Source organism: Colossoma macropomum, unplaced genomic scaffold (assembly GCF_904425465.1).
Source record: "Colossoma macropomum unplaced genomic scaffold, Colossoma_macropomum, whole genome shotgun sequence".
Lineage (NCBI taxonomy): Eukaryota > Metazoa > Chordata > Actinopteri > Characiformes > Serrasalmidae > Colossoma > Colossoma macropomum.
Window position 1 is genome coordinate 44,504,706 of NW_023494793.1, and position 14,012 is coordinate 44,518,717.

The 14,012-nt window shown below is 38.8% G+C and overlaps 1 protein-coding gene across 1 annotated transcript; it reads left to right on the forward strand.

The window, feature by feature from the left end:
• Positions 1-806: 806 nt before the first annotated feature.
• Positions 807-11,130, forward strand: LOC118813001 (N-acetyllactosaminide beta-1,3-N-acetylglucosaminyltransferase 3-like). The gene is made up of 3 exons (XM_036578109.1): positions 807-918; positions 1,047-1,174; positions 9,116-11,130. Exons 2-3 carry the CDS (start codon positions 1,156-1,158, stop codon positions 10,261-10,263), a joined length of 1,167 nt encoding a protein of 388 aa, XP_036434002.1. The 5' UTR covers positions 807-918; positions 1,047-1,155; the 3' UTR covers positions 10,264-11,130.
• The last annotated feature ends 2,882 nt before the right edge of the window (positions 11,131-14,012 follow it).

Here is a 14,012-nt window from a genome sequence, read left to right on the forward strand (position 1 = left end):
GAGCGCCTCTGGAAGAAGTACAGAAATAATGTATTTTTTCCTAGATGATTGTTAGATCTTTATTTTTGCTGGTTTTGAAAGTTTTGAATCTGTCCCTGCTGTCTGAGCCTCCTTCAGCTACTGATTCGACTCTGAATAAGAATCTTTATGAATCCTTACAGCAAAAGTGTTCATATCAGTGCTGTTATTCTTATGTCTCATTTTTAGACTGTTTTTGTTAGTTTTTCAGTGCAGCTTTAAACAACTTCCTTATTCCTGGAATAACATGCATTTTTGGTGAGTTTGTCTCTGAGTCAAATTAAAGCTGTTAAAGATCTACAGCAGTGTTTCCTGATCAGTTTTGTTGGATTAATGTAAATATTGATTTATGTTTATTGATGTTTTTGTTATTTATTGATATTGTGGACAGTGTTGATGCGGTGGATCAGAACGCTCTTAATTCTTTACATTCTCTCTCTCTTTTCTTTCCTCTGTGTTTCATTCTCCTTTTTTATTTTCTTTCTTTTTTTCTCTTTTCTATCTCTGTCTCCCATTTCTTTTACTCTTTCTGTTTTCTCTCTCCCTCTCTCTTCTCTCTCTCTCCCCCTCTGTCTTCTCTTTCTTTTTCTGTCTCTCAGTTTTTCTTTTTCATTCTTCCTTTTTCTTTCTTTCTCCCTCTCTCACCTCTTTTTCTCTCTCACCCTTTCTGTCATTCTTTTTCTTTCCCTTATCTCTCTCTCTCTCTCTCTCTCTCTCCCTGAGGGCAGTGCTCAGTGTGTGTGTGTGTGTGTGTGTGTGTGTGTGTGCGCGTGTGTGTGTGTGCGTGTGTGGATTTTAAGCGAGTGCAGTGTTTACCACTCACTCAGACACTGATGGGTGAAGTTCTGCTGAAGATCATGCAGATCCTCCTGAGGAGTTCAGCTGGACTGAGGTAAAAAGGTAAGAGTCATTTTAAAGGGGAATTCCACCCAACTTTCAAACTTCTATAACTCAGTGTGAGATTTACACACCAAACCACTCTGAGTGAATTATGAAGAAAATGTATGTTTATGTTTGATTTTTTACAGAATGTGTAATCTGATCCGACTGTTTAAGACGGTGTGGAAATACAAATTACAAGCCAGTTTAACACTCCTCTGTCTGGTTCCTTTCGGGTGACAGCAGCTGATCTCAGAGATGTTCCACAGGTTCTGCAGTGAGTACATTTACATTCACACTTCTGCTGTCGCTGAAGCTGCTGAGCTAAAAAAGCTTCTTTCAATTTCTACATGTGGAACTATCTGGAACAATGAACCATCCAGTGTTGTATCACATTACAGCCACGTAGTTCATGTGAATTCCACAGCTGAATAAAGACAGTTCTTCTAGGGTTCTTTACTAAAGACAACTATTCTATATAGAACTGTGAACACTGTGCTTAAATGGTTCTTCTATTGTTACAAGCTTGACATCATGACAATAGCAGAACCATTTTTGGTGCTAGATAAAACACTTTTCATAACGTTCTATCTAGATGGATGGAGAATGTTTTGTAAAGGGTTTTATAAAGAACCTTTTTGTATAGGGTTCTATATAGCACCAAAAAAGGTTCTTCTTTTGTATACAAGCTTGACATCGTAACAAAGCTGAACCCTTTTTCGTCATATATAGAACCCTTTTCAAAAAGGTTCTATCTAGATGGATAGAGAATGTGTTGCATATGGTTGTATATAGAATCTTTTTGAAAATGGTTCTATACAGCACCAACAATTGCTCTTCTGTTGTTACAAGCTTGACATCACAACAATAGCAGAACCCTTTTTGGTGCTACATAGAACATTTTCAAAAACATTCTGTCTAGTTTGATGGAGAATGTGTTGAATGAATCATCAGACGTTCCAGGACACTCAGCTCATCTCAGACAGAAGGGTTTGTGTTTCTCAGACTGGTCACTCTCATGCATAGTGGACAAGCACTGATTTAATTGATACCTGTCAGTGTTGACAGTCAAAACTGCTGCTTTAATCATTTACAGACACAAAGTTCCCCGAACAACTTTAAACAGTTTAGTTTGAATAAGTCTCCTCCACTAAACGTCCTCTATTCGCTCTAGAATTCAGCTCAGTTTTTACTCATAAAGCACATTTCAAATAAATATTTTGACCAATTACTTAACAGCAGTTCGAGATAAACCACCACACTTTCCCCAAATGCCCTGACAGACACATCAGTGACACTTTCTCTGAAGCCTACATTATAAATCCACTTTTAAATCTTTGTAACTTTACAACAATAAATCTGCAAACATATTTATAAACTCTATATAGCTAAATGTGACTCTTTTAATGAACTTTGTTGACTTAACATGTAAAAACTGTTCATCATAATGACCTGTTCATAAATGTAAAGCACAGATAATCAATTCTTGAAAATGTTGATTAGCTGGACATACTGTACAATATGAATGTACATTTCTCAGTTAATAATGACCAAGTGTATTCTTTTCTGAATAAGTTAAAATGTTCTATAAACTTTATTTTCTATTGTGGGGTTAATGCCAAACTAATGACTAAAGCACAGACACTCACTTCTGAATTAAAAGTGTTTTGCTAAGTAAAAACAATTGTTTTTAACATTTGTTTGTCCTAAAATGTCCAGAATACATATTCAGCACCTAATTAGCTTTGCAAATGTACAGGTCATTATCCAAGTAAAAGGTATTATAATGAATAATGACAAAGAAGTCATCATAAAATGAACTATAGTACCATTATTACAGCCTTTTGAGGCATTATTAGAGTGCATATGCTTACAAAGCATTGTTTCCAAGAGTTATAAGCACATTTATAACTATTTATGAATGCAGGCTTTGTAGAAAGTGTTACTGATGCATTTTTTTCCTTTCAGGCTGATCTGATCTGAAAGACTGGTCAGGCTTTTCCATAGTGGGCAGTCAGTCATTTCTTTTTCCACCAACGTTAACAGTTTAATTTTTGAACAACTCTGTGGAAAATGCTGATGTAATAGGCAGCTGTTACATTGTACATGTGCCCTGTGGATGTAACCCAAAAACTCTGATTTAACTGATTTGTCACTTTATACACCACAAAGCAAATCTTTAACCTGCATCTACAGTCCCAAAGTTTATCTGAAGCCTTTCAACTAAATTTTAGGAAATTACTTTTAATAAACTTCAAGTAAATTCACATAGCACTTCTGCTTTTCAGATCTTCTCAAATATCCTTCACAAAAAGTTCACTTTTTTAAATGACTTGTTTCTTCCATAAACACCAAGAGGAAATGATTTATTTCCGAAAACTCTTAAATCTTTCTTTGAGAGATCAACATCTATTATAAGACCCGAAGTGCTTGGACCCCGATGATTGCCATTTGCGGTGGCAGGAGCAGTCCACAGAATTTCTTCTGCTTATTCTTCAGACAAAAGTGATGCTGCAGCTGCTCGTCTTGGATGCCAACAATGAAAATATACACATTCTAAGCCGTTTGCACCCACTGTTTGAAAGTTCAATCAATCAACTGTTATTTAAACTCTGAGGACACTAAAGGTGACTCTCACTTACAGTGTAGCTGCGCCAACACAGAACTCAGGGGCTTAAAAAATTTGATTGCAAATGATTTATTGAATGTTAATAAAATAAAAAAAATAATCCAAGTGCCTGTGCAGTTAATAAGCTCTGGAGTCGACTCAATTTGTTCACAACCATAAAAAAAGAAAAACGTGGGAGCCACTATTACATGTTTTTTGGCATTTAAACTGATGTAAACAGAGCTGGTCAGCTCTACATGCTCATTATGCACGTTGCTCAGGGCCCCACAAATTACACAAAGGCCCTGCCTTCCCTTTGTGTCAAAGATGAGAGGACGAAGTGGAACCATTCATCAAATCTAAACTCTGAAATCCGATGTGTTTGGTCTCCATGACGACTTCAGTACAGACTGAATTTCGGACAGTAGCTACTACAGAATAACAGTTCCTAACTTCATAATCTCATCATGAACTCCAGATAAGAAAACAGCATCACACAAACATCCTAACTAGACTAAACCTCCTAAATCCTGTCCTAACTTTAGGATGAACCCCAACAGGGTCCTCACTTCTGTTTAAGGTCCGTTTCTATGGTTTTTAGGCAGCTGAGTCAGCAGCATAGTTCACTACCAGCATAATGAGCTCCATTTATTCCTACTGTAAAACGCTGCTTTCACTGTGAGATGATTTTCTTTTCTAACTCTGCGTTTTAAAGATCTCAGACGCTGCAGACTCGATCTCCACCGCCCCTCTGATCACCTTCGTGTGTTAATGTTGATGATGAAATATTACAGTGATGGTGGTGAATAATGAGGAGACGGAGCTGAACGTGTGTCTGTTTATTAGGAGGAGTAACGTTAGCGTGCTCGGCTAAAGCGTTTGGGAAATGGAGACTGAAACTGGGGAGCGGCAACGCTCTGATAAACAGCAGGGGGCGCTCTCACAGTATTCACAACTTACCGTTTATTACACTTTAGTTTAGTTTGGCCTTTTTACATCAGTAACAGCAGCTGTGACTCACATTTTAACATTATTTTGATTACGTGTTTACTTTTCAGCTGTGTGTGTTTATGGTCGGTTGCTAGGAAACAGAGATGACAGTTGATTATCGATTTTGATTGAGTAGGTTGAGATTTCCTAACTGGAGATGAGATGCTGTAAGATAAGATAATTCCTAAATTAAGATCAGATTTGAATCTGTAATATGAATTTGTGAGAAATCTTATCTTGACCTGACAGATCTTAACTTAGGACTAAAGAGAGGAAGTTTTCTGTAATACAGCTCCTGGTTCTTGTGTTCTCTTCTCTCCAACTTTGATGTCTGCAAATAACTAAAAAATGACAGTGAAATACAGCTATTAATTGCGTTTGATAAATGCCAACAGGCAGCTGCGGCTTGGAAAACACAACAGCGTCATGTGTAAACGTGTTTATATGTGCATGCATGAAGTGAAGCGGGCACTTTGCAGCAGCCAGCTCTGTGGAGTCCAGTCCAGTAGAGTTCCTACTTAGTCCAAACAGTATATGGGTGTGATGGCTCTCTCCTCATCGGAGCTCATTATTTAAACAGGACAGTGATGTTCTAGACTCTCAGTCAGGGTTTCTGACTGATGAGGAATGGAAAACAATGGATTCCCTACTAAAAAAGACCCTTAGAAATAAACGTGATGGTTTTGCTTTCTAATGGGAATTGGCTTAATGGCATTAGACCACTAGTTTTCTGTAGGACACCTTTAGATCCCATTTGAAACCATCAAATACATCTGGAATCAGAACACCTGTTAGACCATTAGTGTCCTTTACACTGTGAAATCAACCATCAGGAAAACACAGAATACCATTATAGACTATTTGTACTAGTATTAGTAGTATTGGACACCAGCAGGAACCAGCAGAACCTTTTAATGGGTTCTATGATTTTTTTTGATCAGGGTTGTTATGCCTTGTGTTTTTACCTGGTCTTTTGTGTTCTTGTATTCATTCCAGATTCCATCCCACATGACTTGTAAAGCTTTAACAGATTCTAAAATACTGGGCATCTCACAGTACAACACTGGTTTCTGCGGATTTTTTGTGCGAGTGAAATACTGGGGATCCACACTAAATGATTAGTGATCACACACTGCTGAATTTTTCAGCTACTGCTGAACTGAATAGACCTTGCAAACTCTCACGTTCCCCCGTTATTAGGAGACCCAAATAAACAGACATGGAGCTGCTGTTTTCGCTGCAGGTAAGTGAGGATCATGGATTTAAAAATGTGATCAGTCTGGAAGTTTTAAAAGATTTGAACGTATATAAACTCAAAAAGCTTCGCTGCACACGAGTGACTTCACCTTTTTTCTTTGTTTACTTGTTGTATTTTCTTCTTTCTCACTATCAGTTTTCATTGGCTGTAGCAGGAGTCAGTTCAGATGGAGTCGTTGAACAGTTTATGCTAGATTACACTCAAAAATCAGATGTTTGATAAACTCTGACCCAAAATCTGCAGACTAGTCAAAGTCATGTAGAGTAACCCTGACTTAACTCTTCTGTGTGTTAGCAGATCCTCCTTCACTGTGTTTGTTCATTAGCATATATATCATTAGCGCGGCAGATACAGCTGGTAGAGAGAGAGGGTGATATTGTGGACCACCCACTGAGAATTCTGTTTTGATAAAGTAGGATTTTAGGATAAATAAATATTATAATGATATATAAAAATATATATTTTGTAAGTAGATTTTTTCCATTTATTTTTCTATTTTGTAAAAGTTTTGCATTGTTGCGCCTTTGCACTGAACCAATAAGACTCTTGCACTGAATGTGCTATTTTGGTCTGCCAGTATTCCTTGGACACCTGCAGCCTTGTGCTCTTCTCTAGAGCTGGGTGTGACAGTATCGGTGAATTTTTATGAGGCCGAGTAAATGAGTGTGGTATCAGCTCGATGCTCAATACCAGTGTCGGTATTGATGCATCCCTACCTTTTATGTTTCATGCAAAATGAGTCAGCGAGGTGCTCTTTGCTGTCATGGCTGGATGTGCCGATATTCACACTAAGGCACTCTTACAAGATTAAATTAACTTAAAGGTTAAAACCACTTTTATTTCCAAAGCAGATCAATGGTAAAATATTTTAGAAAAGTCAGAAGAGCTTAGAGACTAAGCTGCCCATGCTCAGCGGCCGCTGTGGACATCAGGTCAGTCTTTAATCACAGCATGTTGTTGAGACTCAGTGTGGAGTCAACTTTAAATATTGGCCTGAACTTTGTTTCTAGTGTTAGTTTCCTCCATTTGTAAATAGTTCAGCTGAAACTGTTCACTTTAAAAAAAATATTAAAACTTCTTAACAGGTTGAAGCTTAAATAACTTTAAATATGAGTTAAAGTGATTTTCTGATTGTCAGTGATTCACAGTCTGCAGTGATTTTAACTCAAACAGCCCAGTCACTGTAAATGGTGTCCACTGAGCCGAAAGTGCTCGACTTTTTTATACGTTCTACTCACTCTTTATTTAGTCAATGTAACTTTAATCAAATGTACTTTTTGTGTAGTGAAGTGGCTTCAATTTAAACAACTCCATCAAATTAAATGGACTATTATAATGTTAATTTTATTTAATAAAATTATAGATTATAGTTTTAGTTTTATTTTTAATTATCCCAGTATTTAATATCTAATTTGATTTTGAATTATGTATTTGGTTCTATCTAGCACCAAAAAGGGTTCTACTGTTACAATGTCAAGCTTGTCACAATAGAGGAACCCTTTTTTGGTGCTATATAGAACCCTTACAGTTCTATATACAATCATATACAGCACATTCTCCATCAGTCTGAAGAACCATTTCACCATGCAGAGAACCATTTAAGCATGAAATAGTTCTTTCAATGTATATGGTTTTATATAGAAACATTGTCTTTACACTAGAAGAACGCTTTTTGATGCTGTATAGAACCCATACGAGAGTATGATCTGACACAAAATTAACATTTTGCACAGTGAATTATATTTTATATTTTAAAATAAGAGTTAATTAACGGAAACTAACAAAACTACTAAGAATGCTGGGAAGCTTTTTGGCCACAAATTAACTGATCTTAACTATATTTACCCAAATAACTAAGAATTATACAAGAAATAAAATGTGTTAGTAGGTTTGTATTAGTAATTTTAACAAATTTGTAAACTAAAAAATTAGCGCAATTATTCAGTTTTATATTGTAGGCAGGATTAACTGTGGCTGAAGGTTGAGGTTTTCTGGCCAGAAAAGTCTGGAAACACCGTTAATTCAGTCCAATTCTATGTTCTTTGAATTTTATTTCCAAAGACATCTAAACTGTATTTTTGAATAACATTTTACAAAACAGTTCTTGTTGTGAATGTACAGTATATGGGGGAATATTATATGCAGTTCTGATTGTTTACTTTGGGGGTCTTTGCTGTAACAGTGTGTTAAACTAACCCCCCTGTGTGGAGGCTGTACTATAGCCTGTCTATCTCTCACTGTCAGCTGTCTATCTGCTTCTAAACGCTGCTGTATTACACTCACCAAGAAAAGATTACAGTAATACAGGAGTGAATTCTGTACAGATCACTGATCACAAACACTCAGGATGGAAAAGTTACTGTTATGGTATAAAAACAGTTTCAGGGAGAATCTGGAGGAACAGCTGACTGCTGTGAAAAGTCTCAGATGATTATGTTGAGAGGAGAATATGATCAAAATCACGTTCTACTGGAATCTGTTTAACTACATAAGTGTTACATTAGCCCACATTCTCCACCAACTGAATTTCAAGACTGGCTTGTTTTTGGGGGCTAATGTCTGACCCACACTAGAGGATAATCGGGCTGATTTGCTCATCCTTACTCGCAAAAGATCTCTCGATATCAGGGTGGTCTTAAACGATGATCTTCCCAGATGATCTTGTGGTGTAAAGCATCTATAATCCAGTCTTTACTCCTCTGATCTGCTCTCAGTCCAGTCAGGGCCCTGATCGTGATTGTGAATCGTAAATATTACACATGTTCAATATTTACGACTCAGTGTCCTGTAGTTTGGGGTGGAGGCGAGACATGATGTTGTTGTCATGCCCAAAAGATCATCAACCAATGAGAGCCAAGCTGAATCAGCTGAACACTTTTTCTGTGCAGAAAACAAAAAAAATCCACACACAACACCAAAGTAGCAATAGCAGAGTATAGAAGCCCTGTCGCTACCCAATCTGCGTCCCAAGCCCAATAGCCCCGTTGTCATCTGCCATATTTGTTTAGAATTAAATTCACGTTTGTTTGCGAGAAACTCCCAGGAGGTTTTGAGAATCAAAGCCATCGGTCAGGACTCTTGTTCATATGCATAATCTGAAAGTGAACTTCATTCAGACTTTGATGATAACCAAAGACCAAGAACAAAAAACATTGTGTGTGAGGTTTCTCACGCTTTTAACATCGGCTAGGACTTGTAAAATCCTGTAGTGTGGGTCGTAGGCTCCAGCGTTTTAGAATATGTGTGTGTGTGTGTGTGTTTTGTGGGCCAGGCATAAGCAGATGTTTATATGATTGCAGAATGTGTTTCCTTTTACTTTACCCTGAAAATCTAACTTGCTAACTGTCTCCTCTTCCATGTAGGAATCCAGGCGAGGAGGTGGAAGCTGGAGACGGTGGCTCTATTCACCGTTGGCGCTTTGTGCTTGTTCATACTGCTGAGAACAAATGTCCAGGACAAGAACCAGGAGGAGCTTGCACTATCAGAATATGAATGGAATCTGGAAATCGAAGCTGGGATGCCTCAAGCTTTTCCAAGTTTACCACCCAAATGTGAACAGAACTCATCTGCTTCCAACATCAGTGGATTTTCCTCCTTGCCCAAACACATTCAAGACTTCCTGTATTACAGACATTGTCGGCATTTCCCGATGTTGCTCAACGTTCCTGACAAGTGTGGGGGTCCAGAGCAATCTTCAGACGTGTTTCTTTTGTTGGTCATCAAGAGTTCTCCTCCCAATTATGACAGAAGGGAGGTGCTGCGGAAAACATGGGCTGCCGAGAGGCTGCAGAACGGCGTTTGGATTCGTACCGTGTTTATATCCGGGACTGCTGGACAGAGCTTTGAGAAGAAGAGGCTGAACAAACTCCTGGAAGTGGAGAACCATGAACACAAGGACATTCTGCAGTGGGACTTTCATGATTCCCTCTTCAACCTCACGCTTAAGCAGATCCTTTTCTTGGAATGGATGGAGAAATTTTGCCCCAGCGCCCACTTCCTGCTCAACGGGGATGATGACATTTTCGCCAACACGGATAACATGGTGGTGTATCTCCAAGGGTTGGGTAATGATGGTGCCAACAAACACTTGTTTGTTGGCCACCTTATCCAGTATGTTGGACCAATCAGGAATACGGCCAGCAAATATTATGTCCCGGTCCAAGTGCATGAATCTGATAGGTATCCTTCCTATTGTGGTGGAGGAGGCTTCCTGCTTTCACGTTTTACTGCCAAGACCATCTACAATGTGTCTCACTCCATCACTATTCTGCCCATAGATGATGTTTACATGGGAATGTGTCTGGAAAAAGTTGGACTAAAACCCTCGTCCCACTTGGGTATTCGGACTGCTGGCCTACATGTTCCCTCCAAAGCGCTGGACCCTTATGACCCTTGCTATTACCGCGAAATGATCCTAGTTCACAGATTCCAACCTCATCAAATTTATATCATGTGGCACGAAGTCCACCAGCAAGATCTGAAATGTGGAAAGACACTCAGAGCTCTTTAACCCGCGACTCTAGCATGAATTTATTTAATGGACACTTTCATCCACAGTGACATACAGTATAATGAAGGTGTGCTTGTGTACTTGGGCTGCAGGATACGAACATAAAATGTTTAATAAAGGAGTTAAATCTATTTTAATGATGAGATAAGAAGTGATAAATTCTGAGTAAAATACTGCTCCTCTGACTGATTGGTCACTGTCCAAAATAAATAATCATAGAATAGCTACTTCAGAACTGCTATAAGACTGATAGTCAGCATGCCCTGAACAGCGTCTTCTATAAAGGCTATGAACATGAATACTAATAAATATATATTTAGCTCCTTATGGTGATGCAAGTTTGTTGTGACAGTAACCATTACTTCTCATTTCTTTTACCAGACTCGGAATGAGAATAGTCACATTCAGGGAATTAGTTCCGTAAGGATAGTGGTAATTTATCCTTCAGCCCTGCAGTACTTGTGCTCACTGGAAACCACAGTTTACATTTTACACTCTTAGCAATAAAGGTTGCTCATAGCCTCCTGGAACAATACAGCGTAGCAGATTGTATCGTTGGAGCTCTCGATTTGTTGTGCATAGGCACTGAGTAATGCATTCAGGCAGTAAACTGTTTTGTACTGTGCATATTGCAGGGGATTCAGGGATTTTGTTGGGATTTCTCAGGTTGGTGGCGGCCTATTTTTTTTTTCCATGAATGTCAACAATGTGGGAACAACATTGTTGAAATGTATGCAGTATTTATATAAAATTGTCATCATTGACATATCATGAAAATGTAATTAAAATCTGTTTCTGTCTTCATGTCAAATCAATTTTTATTTACTCTGTCAGTTTTGCCATCAAAATATTCCATGTCATACTGGGACCAATGGCCATGTCCTCTATAATCTTTATTATGCCCCTTCATTTAGAAACTTGCGCAATTGCAGAATCATGACTCACAGAAAGATCCAGTTTCACACCAACAAAACTCACCAGTTATCTTCTATCAACACCACACAGACAGAACTGATCTCCATTCACCTCTGAGACACAAAGTGGCTAATTCAAAATAGCTCATCATACATATTCATTGTTTATATCTCTTAAAATCTTAGAGGGGAACTCCATATTTTAAAAGTTCTGCATAATTGACTGGATATAATGTAAATAGTCATTCAGAGTGGTTTAGTGTGAAACACTCCATTCTATATAAACTTACCGAGTCAGAACTGTTCACAGTGGTGGTGATAGGAACCAGACGTCCACCTCTAAAAGCTCCCTCACAGAAAGTTCCTACATGAAATGGTTATGAATTCACTGCCTGATGACTGAGACACTGTTTTATGATAGTTTAGAGAACTTAAACTCTACATCTTAGACACAGAGTTATGGAGGAATTTAGAAAAATGGTGGAATTCCCCTTTAGGATCAAAATAATTCCATTCAAATGATACATAAGAAATTTGTGTTTTATCAAAATACAGTCGAAAACAAAAAAAACACTGCAGTCCAAATGAGTTGTTTTGTTGATTTTCTTAAAGTGAAAGTAAGTTAACACATCTACAGAGAACACACTTAAATATGGTATTTGTTTCATTGTGGAGTTTAACATATTGAAAAAAAAAACTAAAACAAAATACAAAATATGGCATGATTTTCGCACAGGTTGCATTTTCTGTGTGTTAAATACAGTAAATAAAGAGTAATTGTGCATTAAAATGTGCAGACGTGTGTCTCAGTGGAGGATGTCTTAACTTGAGAATCTGTGTAGCTTCTCATTTGTCCAAATGGCTAAATATGACATAAAATCATTGTGATCCAAATGATCTGCTGCATAAACAAATATTTGGTTTCCTGCCATTGCTGGCAGGAGTGTTGCTGTTTTCTCCACTCTATTTTGCTAGTCTTTTGCTGCTTTTTTTTACATTTTCAATTCACTGTTGCATATTACTCACAATTAATTACAACCACCGACCTTTGAAAGTCACTTCTTCTCTCATCTGATTTGTGAGACCCCTGGAAAGGACTCATTTAAGCCGACAGAAGCCATGTGTGCAATCACAAGGCACAAGCGCACTATAGTCCTGCAAAGTTTCATGGTTCTAGCTTGAACCCTACGACCTGTACAATTACAACGGTAGAAGAACAGTAGGTTGGTTTTGTCAAGTCAACATAAACACGAGGTGAAAAGAACAGCAAGTGAAGGATCAGATGACACTGTTACTTAATGTCAAGTCAAGTCAAGTCAAATTTATTTATATAGCGCCTTTTACAACAGATGTTGTCACAAAGCAGCTTTACAAAGAATCCGGGTCCACGCCCCCAGTGAGCAAGCCTTGGCGACAGTGGCAAGGAAAAACTCCCTCAACAGGAGGAAGAAACCTCGAGAGGAACCAGACTCAAAAGGGGAACCCATCCTCCTCTGGTCGACACCGGATAAGAGGACAGACACAAAACAGTATAAGTGGATACAGTTTAACACCACTGTGCAGAGTACCGGCCGCATCTCAGGTCAGACCCTCTTAGGACAGGCAGCCGCTCAGCTCAGGGAAAGAGAGGGGGAGGGGGAAGGGGGGGTAGGGGGGAGGGGGGATGAGAGGGACATAGTTAGAAAAACAAATTAACCAAAAGCTCGACTAAACAGGTAAGTTTTTAGCCTAGACTTAAAGATGGAGGCTGTGTCTGAGTCCCGAACACAGACTGGTAGGTTATTCCAAAGCTGGGGGGCTTTGTATGAAAAGGCTCCTCCCCCTGACGTAACTTTATTTATTCTGGGTACTAATAATGAGCAGCACCTTGTGATCTAAGTGGGCGTGTCGGTTGATAGTAGGAAATAAGGTCACTGAGGTACTGAGGATCAAGGCCATTCAGAGCTTTATACGTCAGTAGAAGAATTTTGTACTCAATGCGGAATTTAACTGGCAACCAATGTAAGGTACACAAAATTGGGCTAACGTGGTCGAATTTCCTGGTTTTGGTGAGAACTCTGGCTGCAGCGTTCTGGACTAACTGAAGCTTGTTAAGGTTTTGGCTGGAACAACCAGAAAGCAGAGCATTACAGTAATCTAACCTGGACGTGATGAAGGCGTGAACTAACGTTTCTGCATCCTGTAGCGACAGTGCATTTCTTAATTTAGCGATGTTATGCAGGTGGAGGAAAGCTATTCTGGTAATATTGGTAATATGCTCATCGAAGGCCAGACTGGGATCAATCGTGACACCAAGACTTTTTACAGATGTGCCTGGTGCAATTGAGAAACTATCGAGATTAAGAGTAAACGTAGGCAGATTATCCCTAGCAGCTTTTGGACCAAGAAGAAGGACTTCGGTTTTGTCCGAATTTAGCAAAAGGAAGTTGCCTCTTTGCCTCTTTACTGTACGACACAAATGCCATCCAATGTCAGACCTCTTAATCTGCCAAACCTTCTCTACCCTTTTCTCCATGGTGTCACAGTTAGGGCTGTTCAGGGAGTAGCTCAGTGGAATGTTGTGGGTGAGCTGAGACTTTTACCTTTAACTGAATGTTGTTTTGCCAGTGACGCAGTTTGGAGGAATGTGGACACTGACTGTAGGTATAAGGGCATCACTGACTCCCAAAGAGCCATCAAGACTGATGCTTCTCAGTCCTGCAGTTCAGAGGATTAACTTAAAACCTGCTGGGTAACTTCAACTTAACCACACCCAGCGTTGGGCAAAAAGTCCTGATGGCTGAAAACTGAATACACAGAACTAAATGTATTCAGTGCTATATTCTATTACAATAC